Below are 18,917 nucleotides of genomic sequence, written 5' to 3' on the forward strand. Positions count from 1 at the left end.
GTATATTACGCTTGTTCAATATCAAGTGTACGTCACTCTTACCACCAGGGGGACTCGGTAAGACAAAAAGAGATCGAAAGAAGAAATACAAGTGGCGACGCCGTAATGACATTTTTGCACCACCTCACCATGACGTCGCGGATTTTGACGGTGACTTGCCGTACTCAGCTAACTGCTCGTCGAATCAAGATTACAGAGCGTTCACAACTACACTTAACTGCATTTTGCACCTTTATAGGAACTTTTATTATGACAGCTCTGTGAGCAGCCCTGACGTAGGTATTGCGGCAGCACGCCTTGAAGCACGGCTTGATGTCTGTGCTCAGTGATAGACATTCTTTCGATGCAGTTTCCAAATAATGCAAAATACTCTGCCAGTCTGTACAGAGTTCGTGTTTATCTGTAGCGCTTCCGTAAGTCTGGCTTCTAGTTATATAAACAAAGGTACATTTAGTTCTTGAGACCACGTATAACTTGAGCCCTTACCTGGCCGCGCCAGGACAAGGGAAGGTGCCATTCATGAGTGCAAAGGTGTTTAAAGACGAAACTAAGCTATTCATATTTCAACACACATCAATTAAACCCTGTATCAGCTGCTACAGCATAAATTGCGAAAAACGAGCACATCTGGGCAAACTTCTGGTGAAATGAAACAGGTGCAAACAATAATAATGATAATATGCAGGAAGAGCAGTAGAAAACAACAAACGGTTTCACTATAGTATACGTGGAATATGACCGTCGTGTAGGACGTGTATTTTTGCATCATAGCTAAGATTCAAGGAGATTAATATTAACCTTTCCGCGACTATTCAGGGAAAACAAAGGGCGGTTCAATAGCCAGAAGTTGCGACGAGTTAAAATAAAAACGAGCAATTAAAGGGAACATAAGCGCTTGTATATACAGGAGAAACAACACCTATTCACTTATCGCTGCGCTTCTGAAAGCCGCTTCATGCACGACGTAAGCAAGCAGTCCTAGCGAATACAAACTATTACGCAACGACCTGTACGCCGCTACTCTGCCAGCTTAAACGACAGTGTAAGAGACGAAATAGTGGCCCGAAGACCCGAAGGATACCCGATCTCATACAAATTAAGCGCGCTACACAAAGACGGCATACACTCGCCATCCCAGCTCTACTCGTAAACAGAAACTCGGAACAGGCGATTCCCATATGGCGGAGGCGAACAACAACAATCGGCCAAATTTTCCGACTAAGAGAGTACACAGGAAATTGCGTGGATCACAAGAAAATAGAAAAGAGCGACGCGAAGGCAAGGGCAGCAAGACGGCGAGGACAGATTAGTTTTCAGGCCCAGGAGAGCTGTATAGGAGCGCCGTTTCCCAGATCCGCGGGCTTCAAACCGCGCGCGACGGTGTCCGGTTCTGCGGGTTGCGAGCTCGGGTTTGCGGCTCAGGTGTCGGCCGCGCGTCAGCCGACCGCTTGATATCCGACGCCGCGCTCAATTCCCCCGCGGCATCCACGCTCTTTCTTTGTGACGCTTTATTCGTTAAAGCCGCCTCCCTCACTTCCACTGTGCTTTCTTTTGCTGCTTCGTTCTGCTATTGCGGTTGATTTACTTCTTTTGTTTCCTTAATTTTGCTTCCCGTTTCGTGATGTGTCTTCGTACTTTCCGACCGCCACGTCCCCTTTACTGATAATGCAGTTAGAAGATGATATGCTCGCGTGGGTTTCTAGTTTCCACTCCGAAAGACACCCATTTGGGCCCCGTATTCGTCGGTGAAGGTCTTCTTACGAGCGAAGGTCTCCCGCACCCTCCAGACACATTAGCGCGCGCACACGTAGCAATGACCGCGCCATCTGCCGTCGTTTGTCTGCGACTGCAGGCGTGACGGATTCCACCACCTGTCCCACTCAGTCCGCTGCAGTTGCTTACGAGACGGCAGCTGATAGTATTGCGTGAGTATCGACGGAACGCCCGCATAGCGTCAGCTCTCCAATGCTGGTCGGCCTAGATTTCGCAGTGCGATAGACAGCGCCCCTACTTACCATCACTGGTCAGAGGGCAGCGTGTATGCCACAGTCGTGTAGTCTTATCACAAACCCATGCAATGGTCGGAAATGTGGCATGCAGGACAATTTTCAAGCAGTGGAAGTTATTAAATCCAAAACAAAATCAACTAGAAAAGGTTATAGCTTTCGAGTGTTGCTTTCGATAACTAAGAAATGAGCTGCTGAATCGTGCGGAAGGCCTAATTTAAAATTGATTGCTTCTAGACAATGTTTTTCATTGTTGATGCAGTACGTCTGCGTGTCTCGCTTTTGAAGGTAAGCAGGTGCAAAACCGAGAGGCAACTTCTTGCTACTATATAGTAATTGTATTGAATATGAATGAGAACCACAGTTCTCTCGTCAAACGCATGCCCTTATGACAGCTGCTCACAAGATGAGGCACAGGCAAATAACAGTTACAATGAGAGTTCGACGATCCTTTTCGAAAGCTGTTATTGGCCTGAATGTTTCACAATAACCATTTGAATGATCTGATATGTATTCGCAGAGGGTAACGTTACCTGTATAGTAATTTATAAGTGAAAGAAATAAACAAAATTGTGCTCTCATGGTTAATTAATGAAAATTTTCCCAAGCTCTTGACGATATCAAACTTCATACGACAGTGTCGTTCGGTGATTTCTTGAGAGTCAGTGTACCACCGGTCTTCGGACGCTAGGTCAGTTTAGATTTTGTATCGCCGACTTCCAACCATCTGGTTAGCAATCGGCGATACAAAAGCGAAATATAAGAAGTTCTTGAACAGCTGTTGCTTTAGTGAGTTCAACCGAGTGGAAACCATCGACAAGCTCTACACTAAAGCTGTCTATATAGCTACCCATGTGGCACTCACGGACGTCGAGCGTTGGAAGCTATACAATTTTCTCTTCGACAGCGTTCTTCGTATATGCTGCAGCGGGGCGGGCTCTCTATAAGGGCGAGAAGAAGAGAGATTCCAGGCGAGCCATACGGTTAGCGAACCGGCCGCGCATTTTCTTTCCTCGAACGTAATTACCGCAAAAACGGAAACTGCCGGCTCGCAGTAACCAGTCCGCCCCTCCCATCGCCGCAAAACGGCTCGCTTTTAAACCTAGTCCGGAAAAAAGAGGGTCCGTTTCTGCCTGCCAGCACGAACGTGCGCGCCGGGGCGTTTGGGGGCGTTTCTAGAAGATTCTGGAAAGACCTTTTGACTCCCGCGCTTCTGCAGTTCCTTTGGTTGTTGTTGTAGTAGTTGTTGTCGTCGTTTTCACTCTTAGACTCCTATATAGAGTGGAGTTTCTCCTACACCCCTCTCTTCAGCCTTGTTTAACCCCTCGTGCATGGTGTTCTTTACCCCGCCCCAACGAGAGGTCTTTAATTTGCGCCCAGCACCACTTGTTCCGAAAACAGGCTCTCTTTGTTCCCAAGTGCGTCCGCGGAAGAATGCAGCTTGTTTGTAAAAAAAATAAAAATAAAAATAAAAAGTGCCCGGTCATTGAGCTCCAGAAAACGAAACGTTTGTGGAAGAAGAGAGTGGGCGATTAGGAATGACGAGAATGGAGCGGGTATTGCGCCGGGTGCGTTGTTTCAGCGCCGAGGGAGTAGCTGAGTTACTTCTTCCCAGACAACTTAAATCTAGGCCACCTGCTTTGTAACAGCAAGGCCGGAAGAAGCTCAAGTATACCTTGCCACAACTCACGTAAACGTAGCCTCATAGCTTGTGGCATTCCAGTTGTTATATGTCGTTTTGATGTGGTCAGGATTCATTGTCGCTCGCTCTATGCTTTGGTAATTGTGTGAAAGCCACGTAAAATATTACTCTCTTCAAGTACATTATTCAGAACCAACGCCAACAAAACTGAGTGAGAATTAGATATAAAAAAGAGCAGCGCTACCACTCGTTTTGTGCCGTCTGGTAGCGCTAATTTTATCCAATCATAAACCAACTAAGCCCGACAGTAAAATCCTCGTTAGGTGAGATTATTTGTCAAGCAATGAGGCTGGGAGGCGCTTGACTCAATAAGTATTGGGCTTGCGTATTTTTTTTTATTTTTTTTTTTCACGTACGCAGTGGACCACAGAGAGAGAGGGGGGGTTGCCCTGAAGGCAAATCTCGCTCAGTGGTCACACAGGCGTCGCGAACTTCCCGCGGTAAAAGTTCGCGGGGTGCGGCGGCGCACAACCGCATGCGCGCGCTGCAGCAAAGTGAGGCCATCAGTATCACTATATACATGTATAGCCGCTGGCGTGGGGAGGGCACGGCTACCGGCTCTTTCCATAAGCACGAAGAAGCGCTCGCGCACATGCGGGCAGTCCGCCGCAGGGCATCGCGGCCGACGACGAAAAGTGAAAAATGGCGCGCATTCCTCGCTCGGAAGCGCCGTCCGTCGTTCGCAGTATACATGGGAGTGCCGCAGGTAGGTGACCACTGCACAACAAGCGCGCCGATGCAGTTGGAGGGAGGAACCATGCGACTCGAGTCCTGCGCTGCCGCTCGAGGATCAGAGCTGAGAACGAGCGCGAGACAGAAAAAGAAAGTCGAGTGTCGAACCAGTACACCTCCCCCCGGGCAAGAATGAAAACGCTCTAAGAACGCACGGCGGGTGGACGTAGCAGTACACCGAGTGTGTGTATACAGTCGTTGCAAGTAACACTGGCGAGGTGGTCGGGACGAAGCTCGAAGAAACCCAAGATGAAGAACAGGAGAGGAGGATAGAGGGCACATATAGGAAGGTGGCCGGAGCAATTCCGAAGCTGCGATGCGCGATGCGGCAAGTCTGTAATGACCGCCACCACCACCGCGGCCACACTACACCACGGGCCGCACTATAGTAGTACCGGCGTCCACCGCTGGAGGGCGCGGTGCGGCATCCATCCGCGTCGCTTTGCTGTGCCCGACTTCATTCCTGGCCGTCCACTCTATGGTTAGGCCTGCGCCGGCCGCACGCTCCGTACTGGGACCGGGTGCACGCCCCTTTAATTGCGGCTTGTTTTGCGGCTCGCGCGATTTGGGCGACTTTCGCCCGCTGTATACCTCCTCGCCGACCTGCACCATTCACCGCCTCCTTGCACTAGTCTTTTCTTTCTTTTCCTTTATCTCCTCTTTCTCATTTTTTTTTTCTTTTCGAAGTGCGAATCCTACGCTGAGAGTGAGAAGGAGAGAGGTGTTACGAGAAGAAGAATGTTCGCTACCTTACTTGAGGTCATGTGATACTCGAGGAAGAAAGAAAAGCGTCGTGTCTTGCCAAGTAAATAAAAACGGACCAAAAGCATCCGCTGCTGGACTAGGAAAGGCCGCTGAGAGGAGGAGACCGAGAGGCAGGGAGTGAGTGAGGAAAAAAATATATATATATATAGCAGCTTGGACGCAAACATGAAGTAGGAGGGGGAGGAAACGACGAACCACTATATGACGCACCCGTTTCTCCTTTCTGTAATTTTCGGACCTTCAGCGCTTTCTTTTTTTTGTTTTCGCTTGTTTCGCCTTCGCCACCTCGTCATTACTTGCGGCTTCGGTCTTCGGCATCACTTCACCTCAAAAAACAAAAACCAAAACTAAGGCGAAAGAAAAAGTTAGCGACTCCCCTCTTTCGGTCTTTCTTTCTTTTTCCCCCGTTTCCTGCCATTTTCCCCGGGCGGTGTTTATGAGAGGCGTTACGTGCGGACCACGTCCGTTTTGTACACTGCACTTTCTTAATACTCCCTCTCCTTTCTTCAATCTTTCTCTCTCCCTCCGCTCGGCGTTTCTTGCGTAGCTCCGGAAATTAGCAGCGAAGTGGTAGCAGTTCTCCGGTCGAGCCTTTCTCAATTTTTTTTGTTGTTCTCGATGTCGTTCCTGCTCTACACGAACACCAAGCCTTGACTGTTCGCGAGCCTGCGAGAGAGAGAAGCCAGCTTCGTGCAGTCACCGCGCAGTATGCGAGAGCATTCGTGCGCACGCACCAAAGTGGGTTGTGCGGGGGGGTGGCTCTGCGGTGCGTCCTGTTACGGTGAATAAACATGACCCGCCGGGAGCGTCGTCGTCTCTCGATGCTTCCTTTCAGCGGACTACTAATCGACTTCGGGGACGTCTTCATAGAATGCGCGCGCCGCGTCGCCGCATCGGGCCAACCGACGTGGTCTTGAGACACCGCGATGCCTGCGTCTTCGTCACCGCGGCCGCCGCAGGTTTTTCCGGTCCGGTCGAGAAGTCGTCGATTCACTAATTCGCGTCTCAGCCTCCGCAAGCGAGGAGACAAATTATCCCACCAGTATACGAGCGAGCGAGCGTTCGTTAACGTGCGGTTTCATATAATAAAGAGAGAGAGAGAGTTTAACGATAACTCGTACGCGCTGGAGGCGAGGTTGGGGACCAATGTATGCAGTGCTGAGATGGCGTTGCGTTATCTTTCGCGTTTCCGTCCTGTATTAGACAATTTAGCTACCTTCGATAACGATTACAAATAAGAGCTGCGCCGCTCTGCGAGGCGTTTTGCGGGGCTCCACTAACGTGCTAGGCGCGCATTAGTGTCGTCGCCTTGGCGAAGCTTTCCTGTGTGGCTTCCCCGATCTTCATAATTGCGTATTGCGGCGGATCCCTGCTACAATGATGTATTTACCACTTATGCGGTGTTTTTTACCAGACCGAGCCCCGTCTTGCGAGGAAATATATCGTTGTGCCTCAAGCAGGCTTGTTTTCTTCATTTTTTTCACCAAGTCATAATCATACGTGATAAAACAAATATTGTCACATGCGCATCCAAAACACAATTTCTACAAGAAAAATGGTCTACATTAATCAACTTACAACCGCACAGTAATCAAAGAATGCCCGCGTGTTAACAGGAACAGAATACTCGTCACTCGCCTTACAAGGACGCACACACATATACATGCATAGGTGTGTGTGTGTGTGGGGGGGGGGGGGGGGGGGGGGCGTGCGATTTACGCGTCAGGGTACTCGTACGTATGCCAATTCAGCGCAAGCGTTTCAGTGAAGATTCATCTGATAGTTCCTTTCGCGAAATGAAATCAGCTTTGTCAGTGCATGACCAGTCGGTGTGCAACCCATACAAATCAAATTTTCATACATTGTTGACTATAAGTAACGTGACTGCATATGTAACGCTTCAGCAGGCTCACGAAGTTGAGGAGTGAAGAGCTTCTGCGAACACTTACTACGTGCGAATCAATACGCGCTGAAGCGGACTCGTTCACTGCTTCCCAACGCGATGCAATGTAACGAGCTGGTGCGCTACCACAGCGCGGAACCACCGCATCACCCGTTTTCCAAGGCTGGCGGACTCGATGAGGTCATCACCGAAATTCAATAACAACATCAACGGCTCGGCAAGCGCAGTCAAATGAGATGATTGTTGCACGCCGCTCACACCAAACGTTTCCGCCTCGCAGTTGATCAAGCCTATTCTACACACAGCGGTGCTGTGCCTCCACGCCTTCAGGCAACGACACTTGCTGTACCTTCTTCGGCCCCGACCGAAACGCGCATCGAGCAGCTTATATATAATCTCCGGTTACCGCTTGGGACACACCGCAGTTCCGCAATTGCCTCATTCGGAAGAAAAGGCCGGACAGATGCCAACTGTTATACGCAATGACATAGTTGGGAAACGTTTTTCTCTAAACGCCGGTCCGGTGCATGCCGGTTGCTAATGCCGGACGATGTCGCGAGGTGAGAGACGGAGAGAGAAAGACAGATGGTGAGTGAGGGAAAGGGTGCTGGGGAGGCCACGAGGTGGCGCTGGGGGCTTGACAGGCAGAGTAAATGCGATAGTTGCAAGACGAAAGGAGCGTACAGCGTACTCCGAGAAGCCAAAGGGGCTAAACGATGCACCTCTCTATATAGGATGAGGAGAAAGAAACTATACGAGAGAGAGAGAGAGAAAAGGTAACGAAACGAAGAGACAAGTTTTGCGGGACACCTAAGTGCACGAGACTCGCCGACCAATACCCTTCGCAGCTGGACTGTCTAAAAGCAGCAATAACTGTTCATCCTCTGCTTATATGCCGCCGCGCATGTATAGATATGGGCACGAGCTCAACGCGACATGATCGTTTCTTGCTTACGATTATATTGCTTCTTTCTATTTATCCGTCCCCCCCTGCCCCGGAGGAAGGACGGCTCTAGCCAGGCGGCGCGAGCAACCCAGGCAGGACACCGACAAGGGGGCAAGCTGCAGAGCATTCTGCAGCGTGCACGGAGTCAATGCGTAATTGGCCATGTCGAAATCCATATGCGTCCCCGAGCCAAAAAAAAAAAAAAGCTGCCAAGCCAGCGGAGCGAACGATTTATGGCTGCGAGCGCGGAGACATCTCTCGTGCGTTCTTGAGCTTTGCGAGGAAGGGACCGCCCATGGTCGGGCGAGGGCAGCAGCGGCATGCCTCGCGGTGCGGCCCAACCCAGGGCCGCCGCGAGCCCGGCCGCCACTTAACACCAACGAAGACGACGCCGCGCCGATTACCGGCCTTCCGAGCGGCACCCGCAATACGCTTGCCTGTTTGCGCCGCCGCTGCTGGTGCGTGCTACCGGCGGCGATATGTATTTCCTGTAACATACGCCCGAGTGTGCGTGCGTATCGTCAGCTGCCGCGCGCGCGCGCGCGCGTTTGAAGTCGCGCGCTGTGGAGAAATTTATTTAACCACTTTTATTTTATTTATTTCCGCGCTGCACATGCGACCCTTCCCTCGCACCTCCATCTGCTCGCGCTCTCGCCCGCCTATTACTGTGTCAAGTGCAAACGGTTTTCCTTGGGCTCGAATATGTAGCAGGAGTGTCGGTATGCGTCCGGCCGCCTCTTCTGATAAATATATATGTCTGGAACCTGGAGCGCATATGCAGCAAAACCGCTACCGACGCAGTCTTATAAATGGTCGCGTTTCTCTCTCTCTCTCTCTTTCTTTCTTTTTTTCCTTAATCTTATACGATACAAACCGGTGTCGCGTTTAGGTCAGGCTTTAGGGCTTGACGTGCCTTGGGGCCATCCAGGCGGTGTATACAGTCTGTACGCGTAAAACTCTCGACGCAGCAAAAGGGCGAGGTCGGGATGGGCGTGGAGTCGTATCCAAATTCACTCTTCTTGCTGAAGCTCGCGTGTGAAAAAAAAAAAAGACGAAGATTGCGCCCCAAAGTGGAGTCGTCCACGCGCGAACGCGAGACTCATCTGGAATGCGCAACCGGTAGCGCTATATCACTCCGGCGGGCCTTGCAATTATCCATTAAAACGCTCTAGCCACCGGTGCCGAGTCAAGCCAGACTATGTGCTTGCGGGGCGGAAAGTGAAAGGGCAAAATAAAAATAGAGATAGCTCGGCGTAGAAGATATCGTGGCGCGTCGCCGGTCACCGTGCGGTTGTTTTGAAGTTCCCGCTCTCAAATTTTCTGTAGCGTAACTACTCTCTCCCCAGAACCCAACCCGTATAGACAAAAAGGTGTGTACGCTAAAAATGTTCGTAATAGTCGATGCCAGTCGATAGTCATGTTGGACCGGAGACGTATCCACGAGGGGGGGGGGGGGGGGTAGAGGGAGGAGGGTGGCACACCGTGCACGTACCCCCTTCCCCCTCTTCCTTGAATTTTTTGTGTGCAATGCAGGAATACCTGGCATAAAACGACATGCAACAACTGCCTTCCCTGTTCCCCTCCCCAGATCAAGAAGGAAACATTCCCTCCCACCCTCCTACCCACGAAAAACATTCCTGGCTGCGCCACAGTGTTGTGTGCATATTAGCAAGGGCGGCCGGCCAATGACGACGAGCGCTTACGAGAAAAATCTTTCTGAATTAGACCCCAGGTCCCTAGATTTCGCTTTGTTTAGTATCCTGACTGTTTTAAGCAGAGGAACACAACTCTGATAAGGTGGATTAATATTTATCTTAAAACGACTTGAACGTTGCTACTACCGTTAGTTGTGATTCCTTATTATTTCTTATATTAGAGATGTACAGTAGTTAACAATGTTCGAATAAGGGACGTCACCAGCTGGAGCCAGTATTTTGACCAGGGTTACTGTACACTTGTCTTCGTAATAATGGAGACAAGTCCCCTTGTCGAATCAGTGGCTCGAGCTGGAGACCTCCCTCACCCCTTAGAATAATAAGGTTGTCACTCACTCACTCACTCACTCACTCACTCACTCACTCACTCACTCACTCACTCACTCACTCACTCACTCACTCACTCACTCACTCACTCACTCACTCACTCACTCACTCACTCACTCACTCACTCACTCACTCACTCACTCACTCACTCATTTTCTACCTCTGTTGGCCACTTCAGTTCTGGCCACCTTTCTGTCAACCTCTGTTTTGTTTCGATTTGTGCGGTAGTAAATACAGTCAGGCCGAAAACGTTTCAGAGCAGAAGTCTTACACTGTCGAAAAACATTGTATAGCTCTGTACTCGTCAACTCTGAACTTTTCGTCGTTGTGAGGAAAGCGGAAAATCACTGAGACGGTTTCTAATGCAATCTTTTTCGTTTCTTAGCACTGTGGAAGGCGTTGTATATGTGCATCATGATTTCTAGACGATGAAGGACTGCTGGAGGAACGGCACACTTTGTCATATTTCCCACATAGCCGCGGTGCCACATACGTCTCAGCTGGAAGATGTATATACCCTCCATTCATGCAGAGTGCCTAGCTAGCTTAAAACCATGGTATCTGCGGCGCCTTTATTGCTGTCGCTCCATGTTTCACATGCGACAGAAAGCTCCATAAATGTGTCGCAACGCCCCAGGCATTACGACGTGTATATAAAGTGATTATAATGCACCAAACTCTGCTTCGCGAAGAGGCTACGCAACCTTTCATCAGGACATTCCAGGCACGCTAATCGGTCCAAATAAGGAAGCAGAGATTATCTCACACAGCGACGTCAACTTTCTCAACTGCTTGTGGCGACGTTTAGCCGTAAATCAATTAGCGGTTCTCACGCCCTTGTCTTCTCACCGGTACGATATATGTACGCCAGCGCTCAGCTTGCGTAAGAAACAAAAAATCGTGGTGCCCACCGTGGGCTTTCCGCCCGCCTGCCCCAAGATTATCTATCGCCCCATCTCTCTTCTCTCTCTCAGCTTGGAAACTCCCGTATCAGCCATCAATAACCATCATCTCGTATACCTGCGCAACGACCGCGTATCCACGAACTATACCTGGCTGCGACGCCTCGTATCGCGATCTTATTAAATACCGACTCCCTCTCCCGCATTCCTTCTCCTCCTTTGCACAAATTTTGCGCTTTTGTTCGTCGCAGCCTCGAAGGGGGCGCCTGGGAACGACGGAGGTAAAAAATGACACAAACAAGGACATGACAGCCTGCGACGGCGGAGATCTAGAAATCATATCAGTTTGAACCGGTTTTCGTGAATCTTTTTTGCTTACTTCCTTCTTTTTTGCCTTACCTCTTTGTACTACAAGTGGCCATGGACACCTAAGGACAGCCAAGGACACACAAAAAAACGACAAAATAAAGAAAATAAAAGAAGCAAAGCACGAAACCGTGGGGACAACGTGTCGCCCGGGCTATTCTCTTGTATTAATTTTTCTGGGTAATCGGGAGCACATGCAGTACGGCACCGTCGATCGGGCGAGCTGGCGCTGGCCGCGTGAGAACGAACGGGGCAGCAGAGCTAGCGACCACACATAACTCACCGGTCACTTCCCATTAGGGCAAGAAAGCGAACCGCCCCGAGCGTCCGTTTCCCAGCACAGTGGCAGCAACGGCGCTGCTGTACTGCACCCTCATACACGCCGCCCGAACTAGCCTCAGCCAGCGGTGGTGGCGGCGGCGGCTCAAGTCATGCCTCCGAGGCAGTCCCGGCCATACCGTACAGCGATCGTGCAGGCAGGCAAGCAAGCCAGCCTTCTTTCTGTCTCCTCTCCCGCCAAAACCCGAATCCCCGCATATGATATGCCTCCTCCTTTGGCTGAGCGCTTTGCGAAGCCAGCAGCGCGCGGTATATGGTGTGTACGAGGGGCCGCGCCAGCTATACGGTAGCGCGGCTTTTAAACAACGCGTGATTAATGCACGGTTCCAGCCAGCGGGCCGACCAGCCTGCCTGCCTCCGTGGCTGTTGTCGTCGGCGCCTATCGCGGTGTGGCGGCTACTGTTTCGCCGCCGGCCCTCCCTCGCTACATCAGAGCCGAACGTGATACTGTCTTGCGGGCAGGCGGAGCATATACGTGTGTCTCTCGATATTTGCCGAGGTCTCTCGTACGAGGCTGTGGGAAGTGTGTGCGCGCCACGGTAATGATCGCGGCATTATTGCGGGAAGGCGGAGCTCAAAGCTCAGCAATTTCACTCGCAAACGGTTTGCGATAACGCTCGGACCCATTTTTGAACACTTTTGACGTATCACTGGGTGCTTTCGCAGCGATAACCATCAACCACGGTCTCTCTGTCCGTTTTCGCGGCGCATGTCGCCAGTCTATAGCCGTCATGTCGTCAAGGAATGAGTCGGAGGCAACTACATAGTCTGTAATGTAATGATGCGGTATAGGTACGCCACGAGCCGCCGAAGTCGCCGTCATCACTGTTGCTGTCGTTAGTACCGGGCAAGCTATCGCAGTTTCAGGTGGCGTTTTCCGGAATAGCATTACTTACATTTATTTTTAATAATTGCCAGACCTTACAGGAAACTATCTTGGAGAAGGTGAGTATACCTCTCAACAGGAGATCCGTCAGCGGTTGCTCACTGAGGCAACCTTATACAATGACTTATACTTATACAGACTTACACAATGACTGAGATGACAACTGAGATTCAAGACAAGGGAAAATGCGATCTACATGTATCGTGTGAAGATCCAGATGCAAATTTGTTGAAGACTGCCGAGAAACCGCACAAACATTGCCGTCTCCTTTGCTACTTCCTTTAGCGTTGAATTGACGTAGTTTACACATAATGTTTAGGCCCATAAAGTTACTAAAGAGTTACAAATTAGGCAAAGCTTCACGCGATGCGCAAGCCTCGCATTCATCGAGTCTGCCTTACAGTTTTCCAACCCGGCGGAAATCAGACTCCGACGGACTATATATCGTGATAGCCGTTGATCTACACTGTCGAATTCAGAACGGGTTACGGTGAAAACCAACGCGTCCTTCCTCTCGCTTCACTACTTTCATCTTTATCACAATATTGTGAAAGTATAAATCCAACCAGCGTATACCTTCACAGCCCTTCGTAATGCACTTCTATTACCGATAGGCAAGCCGAAGGCGTGCTTGGGCTGGCCTGCTGTTCTTCATTACCATTCCCTCGTGTATCAAACGTGTCACTTGACGTTTTTATATGCCGCACTAAATTATTACTATTATTACCGTCGACGTTACTGTAGAAATCGTAGCCATTGCTAGTGATCTGAAGTGTTCACCAGGGGGCGCTCGGTTGCGTGGCTCAAATAGATATATTTACAGTACCTGCGTCAAGCTCCCTACACTACGGCTCCAGTCGAAAAAGTCACAGTCCCTCTGGGCGTCGCCGCCTTCTCCCTATCACGACGCCTGCGAGCGTAATTCCAGAACCGTGCTCTCGATCCGCAAATGACAGCATTAGCCGGCCGCCGCCATTGCCGTGCCTGTCTTTATAAGCACCACGTCACGACCTCGACGTGCGCTTGCGCGTACACACTACACAAGAGAACTACACGCGCCGGACACTGGTCGAACCAGCGTGGTCGCCCGGCTCTCGGCCAGATCGTGCACGTAATATATATCCAGACCACGTGGCTGCCGGCGAAAAGACGAGGCTCAGCAGCACGACGCTTCTGCGGGTACCACAACTTCGAGCGCATTATACGCGTATACCGCACTACGGCTTCTATATCGTCGTCGATCCGTCGTTTCCTGTCGGGTCGGTGCAGCAAGGCTTGCCGTCTCTGTATACCGCCATGTCCTGGTTCTTGTACGGTGGGAAGCTAATGAGAGCAACGCCACAAAGAAGGCTTCCATCGCGATGTGCTTCACGCCAAATTGTATAAGAAGTACACGTTCCCGCCCCTGTGCTGCCAGTGGCTGCACACCTCTCAATTTATTTTGGCTACATTATCGGCTGCTACGCAAGATGCCCGTATGTATGTGGCACTGCGGTACAGAACTTGATTGCAAGAGTGATTTAGATGTGTGTGTGTGTGTGTGTGTGTGTGTGTGTGTGTGTGTGTGTGTGTGTGTGTGTGTGTGTGTGTGTGTGTGTGTGTGTGTGTGTGTGTGTGTGTGTGTGTGTGTGTGTGTGTGTGTGTGTGTGTGTGTGTGTGTGTGTGTGTGTGTGTGTGTGTTACGTGCACGAAGCACGCGTTCAGGGAGGTAAAGGCGCGCGTATAAGGGAGCATGCCGCACATCCTGGTGGCGACGCCCTGTGAAATGTGCGTCGTGCGACACGCGAAGAAATTGCTGCGGGTTCTTAGTGATTCGATTCATTTGTCTGCCGTTGCTACTATCCCACCACCCTGTGGCTTTGCAGAAATAATGGCGCTGCCATAGATAGCAGGAAGAGGCGTATTCGCGGGCCAGTGTGGATGAGAACGCAAAGCGAAGTGCCGGTTTAGTGGTACATTTAACTCCCTCGGGAAGTTTGCACTTTTGAATGGGCTGTATCCAGTTCGCAAAGTGAAAAGTCCAAGTCAAGACGACGACATCACGTTGACCGTGCTTGAAAAATTGGAGGACGCTTAAACTTCGCCTTTAAGAGTGGAACAACGATAGCGTTATCGGGACCCGTTCGCATCGCATCATTCGCCTACGGCAAGTAGGCTTCATTCACTGCAACATTGAAAGTGGGAAAGCCAGCTTACAAAGACCACGGTTACGCCGACCCCTTAAAGTCGGCTTCACTCTTAAACTGAAATGCATTGCTGGAAAGACGTTTTTCTAGGGGCCATATAAGTGGTCTTATATTAAAATGTGAAGGCCCTAGCATCTTTTTTATTATTTTTATTAATTGTTTGCTATTGCCCCGACACGCGCAGGTCTGGTAGAAATGTTTGAGTTTCTTCGTAGCACAATTAGGGTTTCTCGTACATTCAACTTACAATCCGACGCCGATTGGTAAACAATCCGACGGCGAATCCGACGCCGAATGATAAAGTCGTACTTTACCATTTTTCTGACACATTTCACTGTGAGAAATTCAATTTTTTTCACCAAAACGTTGCACCACGTGCAGGGCCTGCGCGGTCAATGTGGTTGGATTTTCTCCGCCACCCGCGATCACACGCCGGTTGCCGACGCCGGATTTTCTGCGACACGGGACCCTAAACGCGTAAAAAATCACATTGCAGGAAAGTGACTTGCCAGAGATGTTTAGTGTAGTGACAAGGTGTACAGGGACCTTCGTCAAAACCATTTATTTTGCTCTTTTCTTTCCTTTTTTTCTTTCATTTTTCCCTTTTTTTTTTTAGTCATAGATTTTCCTTGAGTTTGCATAGTCACAAAACTCTGCCTGTTCACAAAGAATCAACAACAAAGAAATAAATTCAATTCTGGAGTTTAAGCGCCAGAATCACGATCTGGTTATGAGACACGCCGTAGTGGGGGGCTCCGGATTAATTTCGACCACCCGGTGTGCACCCACTGAACGGTAACGCGGGTGTTTTTGCATTTCGCATCCCTCCAACTGCGGCCACCGTGGCCGGGATCTGATCCCGCGCCCTCGCGTTTGGCAGTGCAACGTCATATAGGCCCTAAGCCTCCACGGCGGGTTAACACAGCAATTGTCAAAGCATTCGCAATTTAAACAGGCATCAATGTAGATCATTCACGCAGGGCGAAAATCGACAACTTGCTTCGGCAAGTTCGTTGAATGTGCACTCGCATGAATATCGAAAATGATAAGAATGTGATGCCTGAAAGTCTCTATTAAGCAATGAAACCATTAGGTGCAGTTTTTCTTTTTTTTTCTACAGCAGTGTGCGCACGCAAGACCTTACTAACTAGTAATACTATATAGTGTACAAACTCCAGTAGAGGGTCCAAACAGAACACCAACTTCTGCCCTCCATATGTACAGTTAAACTTCATCACGAGTTAGATTTGCCACAACTTTCGGTGCGAGTGTTAATGCATCCTTCGCGCGTTGTCTGATTATCCTACGCGGGCCTGGTTGATGAAATAGCACACGCGTTTACGCGAGCAAGTAATATATATATATATATATATATATATATATATATTAGACTGAACATGTAGTTGATGTCTACGTAATTCGAAGTATTTATGATTTGTAGAGAACGGTTGTATGATTAACGTATAGATATTGTGTAGCGAACGTTTATAGGCGGAGGTTATAGGCTCTATAGTAGTGTTTGTGTTTATAATTAGTAAGACCAGTAATGTAATTATAATTATAAAGTAATTATAATTAGTAATGGCCAGATAAAGGATTCGAAGCAATCAAACTAAAACCCAGTCAACATACCTCGCCCAATGACACATACCAAGAGGCGCCAGTGGCACATACTCTGTCGCCTCTGCGGAATAAAATTTTAGACTGCGTCATCACGGAGATCGGCCCACAAGAACGACATAGATAGGCTAACCCACCACGACGTGGCTGGAGTCGGAGAAGAATGCTTCGCATTTAACATTGTTTCAGACAGGCACATGCATGCATCTTCACACGTTTTCACCATTCATAATTTCGCACATAACTGACGCCGATGCGCGCCAACGGATCCAAGCGGCAGCGTATCGAGCGGGTTTCGCCGAGCGCACTGCGACATATATGAGCCGCTCGGCCAGTGGCACGGTATAGTGGGGACCGTGGAGTGGTTGATAAAGGGAGAAGGGCGACAGATACAGTCCGCGTAGAGGGGGGAGGGTAAAGGGGGGAGAAAGAGCGGCGCTAATTAATCTCCCCGCGCCATAAATGAGTCCGGCTGCCCGACGACGACACTTGATTAAAGGTGGACCATGCGGCGGCGGCCGGCTCCAATTTCGAATCCCCTCGCGACGGCGTGGGGCGCGACGATGCCACCCTTTTATCGCCGTCCACACCAGTCCTCTCCCACCACGCTATATATCAGACGCCATATCTCTCTGCCAGTTAGACGTACACGAACAAACACACAACAGCAGACACGTAGCGCCAACAATTGGGGGGCTAGTCGCTCCCAACACTGCGGTGGCTTGTGGCCGTTTCGGGCCACCACATTGAAAAAAAAAAAAAAAAAAAACCACACGACACATGTGCCGGATAAACTGGGATAAGGTATTCCTAATGAGCCCGGTAAAACGGTCAAACATTATGCTTTGCAGAAATTGTGCCGACCTGTTAAGCATAGGAAACTCAAAATTTGGACGGTTTGCATATGTTTGTGTACCGTCTCCTACGCCCTTGCACAGAAAGGAAGCCATGGTGTGCGGTGATGCGCAGCATATTCTCTGCCGTGGCCTTCAGTGTTCTGACTTTAATAAAAAAAATCTCGGTGGCATCATTTGTAATAAACTACTTTTCTAATGGCTTAGCTCCTGTACGAATCTGGCGAAGCATTTTTTGCTTTATATTTAGCATTTATTTGTTTCTATTTACGCTATTGTTAGCGCTTCGCCTCTGGCATTCCTCTATTCTAGTGTGTCTTTTACACAGCTGCGCATTGATGTTTGTGGAATCGAGCAAACGAAAGAATGTAGATTCCAAACTCTGCTTTCGATCCCACAGCACACACCCCTTCGTCAGGTTTCTGCGATATTTGAAGGCAATGCACGATATGCGAAATTCCGTAAGCAGGTTTTCCTACACAGCTAACTTGCCCTAACCAAGGTGGCCACGCTCCAGCTAGTGGCACTGTTAAACCTGAGACACGAGTTTTCAAAGCTTCGATGGTGCGAGGGAGGGAAGGCAGCAGGAATGGTGTCAGCAGCCTGCATGTTGACACCTTAATTACGATTCTAACCCAGGTCCGCCATCTTGTTTAGGTCAAACTAGGTGTGTGGAAAAGCGCACTAGCCCAATTTTGCGTATCCCAATTCTTATTTCCATGGTAGCGCGTTCGGGCGTTGTTATACTTTTAGATATAAGCTGCTGTCTTTTCTGTTAAATACAGCATGCGAAAGTTGGAATGATAAGCACATTCTGTGTTCGGAATGAATTTCCCGTGTGAATTCATCTTTTGCTTTCAATAGTATCTAGGTTGATAGTGATATCATATTCGAATAAGCAAAGTATATTCAAGCTATCAATGTTAAACTTTAATTTGAAGCTTCAAAATCTGAACGGAGAAACAGTGCTCGACTATATTCGGACCACTTATCTCGTTTCTTGAGAAACGAGCAGCCACGTGCGAGAAGTTTCAGCATTCCTGCTTTTTATAAGGCACGATTCCAGTTAACATTCTTTCTGGCGATTCCATTCTTTTCTAACCTTACACGACATTGGGAAATAGCAATGTGCTGTAAGCGACCCCAGCCGATTGTTAAGCAGGACTTCAAAGAATTGTAGACGTGCTTCTACTGCGTTGCCACTGCTAAAATTTTAAACATATTTTTGGTTTCGTGTAAGGAGAAGCCGCAATTAGTATATCTGTCGTCCCGCGGGAAACTATGCTGCGATATTTCTGAGTTAAAGTCGACATGCTCGCAAATTGCATGGGCGTAGGTAGCGTAACTCCCACCTCACCGGAATGGAATCGAGACAAAAGAATGCCACTGGTGGCCGCGGTCCCGTCTTTCGAGGAAGTACGTACGCGTCTTACTGCGTGGTTCCCGGGGTCCGTCGACGGTGACCTTGATGGCCTTGGTGTATGTGGCCACTTGCGGGGGATTCGTGCTCAGTGTGATGGTGATGGTGAAGCTCTTGCCTGCCCCCAGAAGAGAAGAGAGAAACGACAACTGTTAGAATTGCTTGCGGCAGTAAACATGACACAAAGAACAGAGGCAAATGAACTATAAAGAGAGCGCGAATTCAACCAACGTTGTCTCGGTGCCCTT

The 18,917-nt window shown here is 49.4% G+C and overlaps 2 protein-coding genes across 3 annotated transcripts in view; one reads left to right on the plus strand and one right to left on the minus strand.

The window, feature by feature from the left end:
* LOC119461016 (transcription initiation protein SPT3 homolog) overlaps positions 1 to 18,917 on the plus strand; it is a 575,536-nt gene that overhangs the window by 342,446 nt on the left and 214,173 nt on the right. The window lies entirely within an intron of this gene.
* LOC119461014 (protein lozenge) overlaps positions 1 to 18,917 on the minus strand; it is a 153,015-nt gene that overhangs the window by 40,490 nt on the left and 93,608 nt on the right. The window contains exon 2 of one of the 2 annotated variants that reach the window (XM_037722184.2): positions 18,683 to 18,787. In XM_037722184.2, coding sequence (XP_037578112.1) covers positions 18,683 to 18,787 — 105 coding nt within the window. Of the gene's footprint in view, positions 1 to 18,673; positions 18,788 to 18,917 lie in introns of both variants that reach the window. The other variant, XM_049672092.1, reaches the window with a different exon arrangement.

This window comes from Dermacentor silvarum, chromosome 8, assembly GCF_013339745.2.
Source record: "Dermacentor silvarum isolate Dsil-2018 chromosome 8, BIME_Dsil_1.4, whole genome shotgun sequence".
NCBI lineage: Eukaryota > Metazoa > Arthropoda > Arachnida > Ixodida > Ixodidae > Dermacentor > Dermacentor silvarum.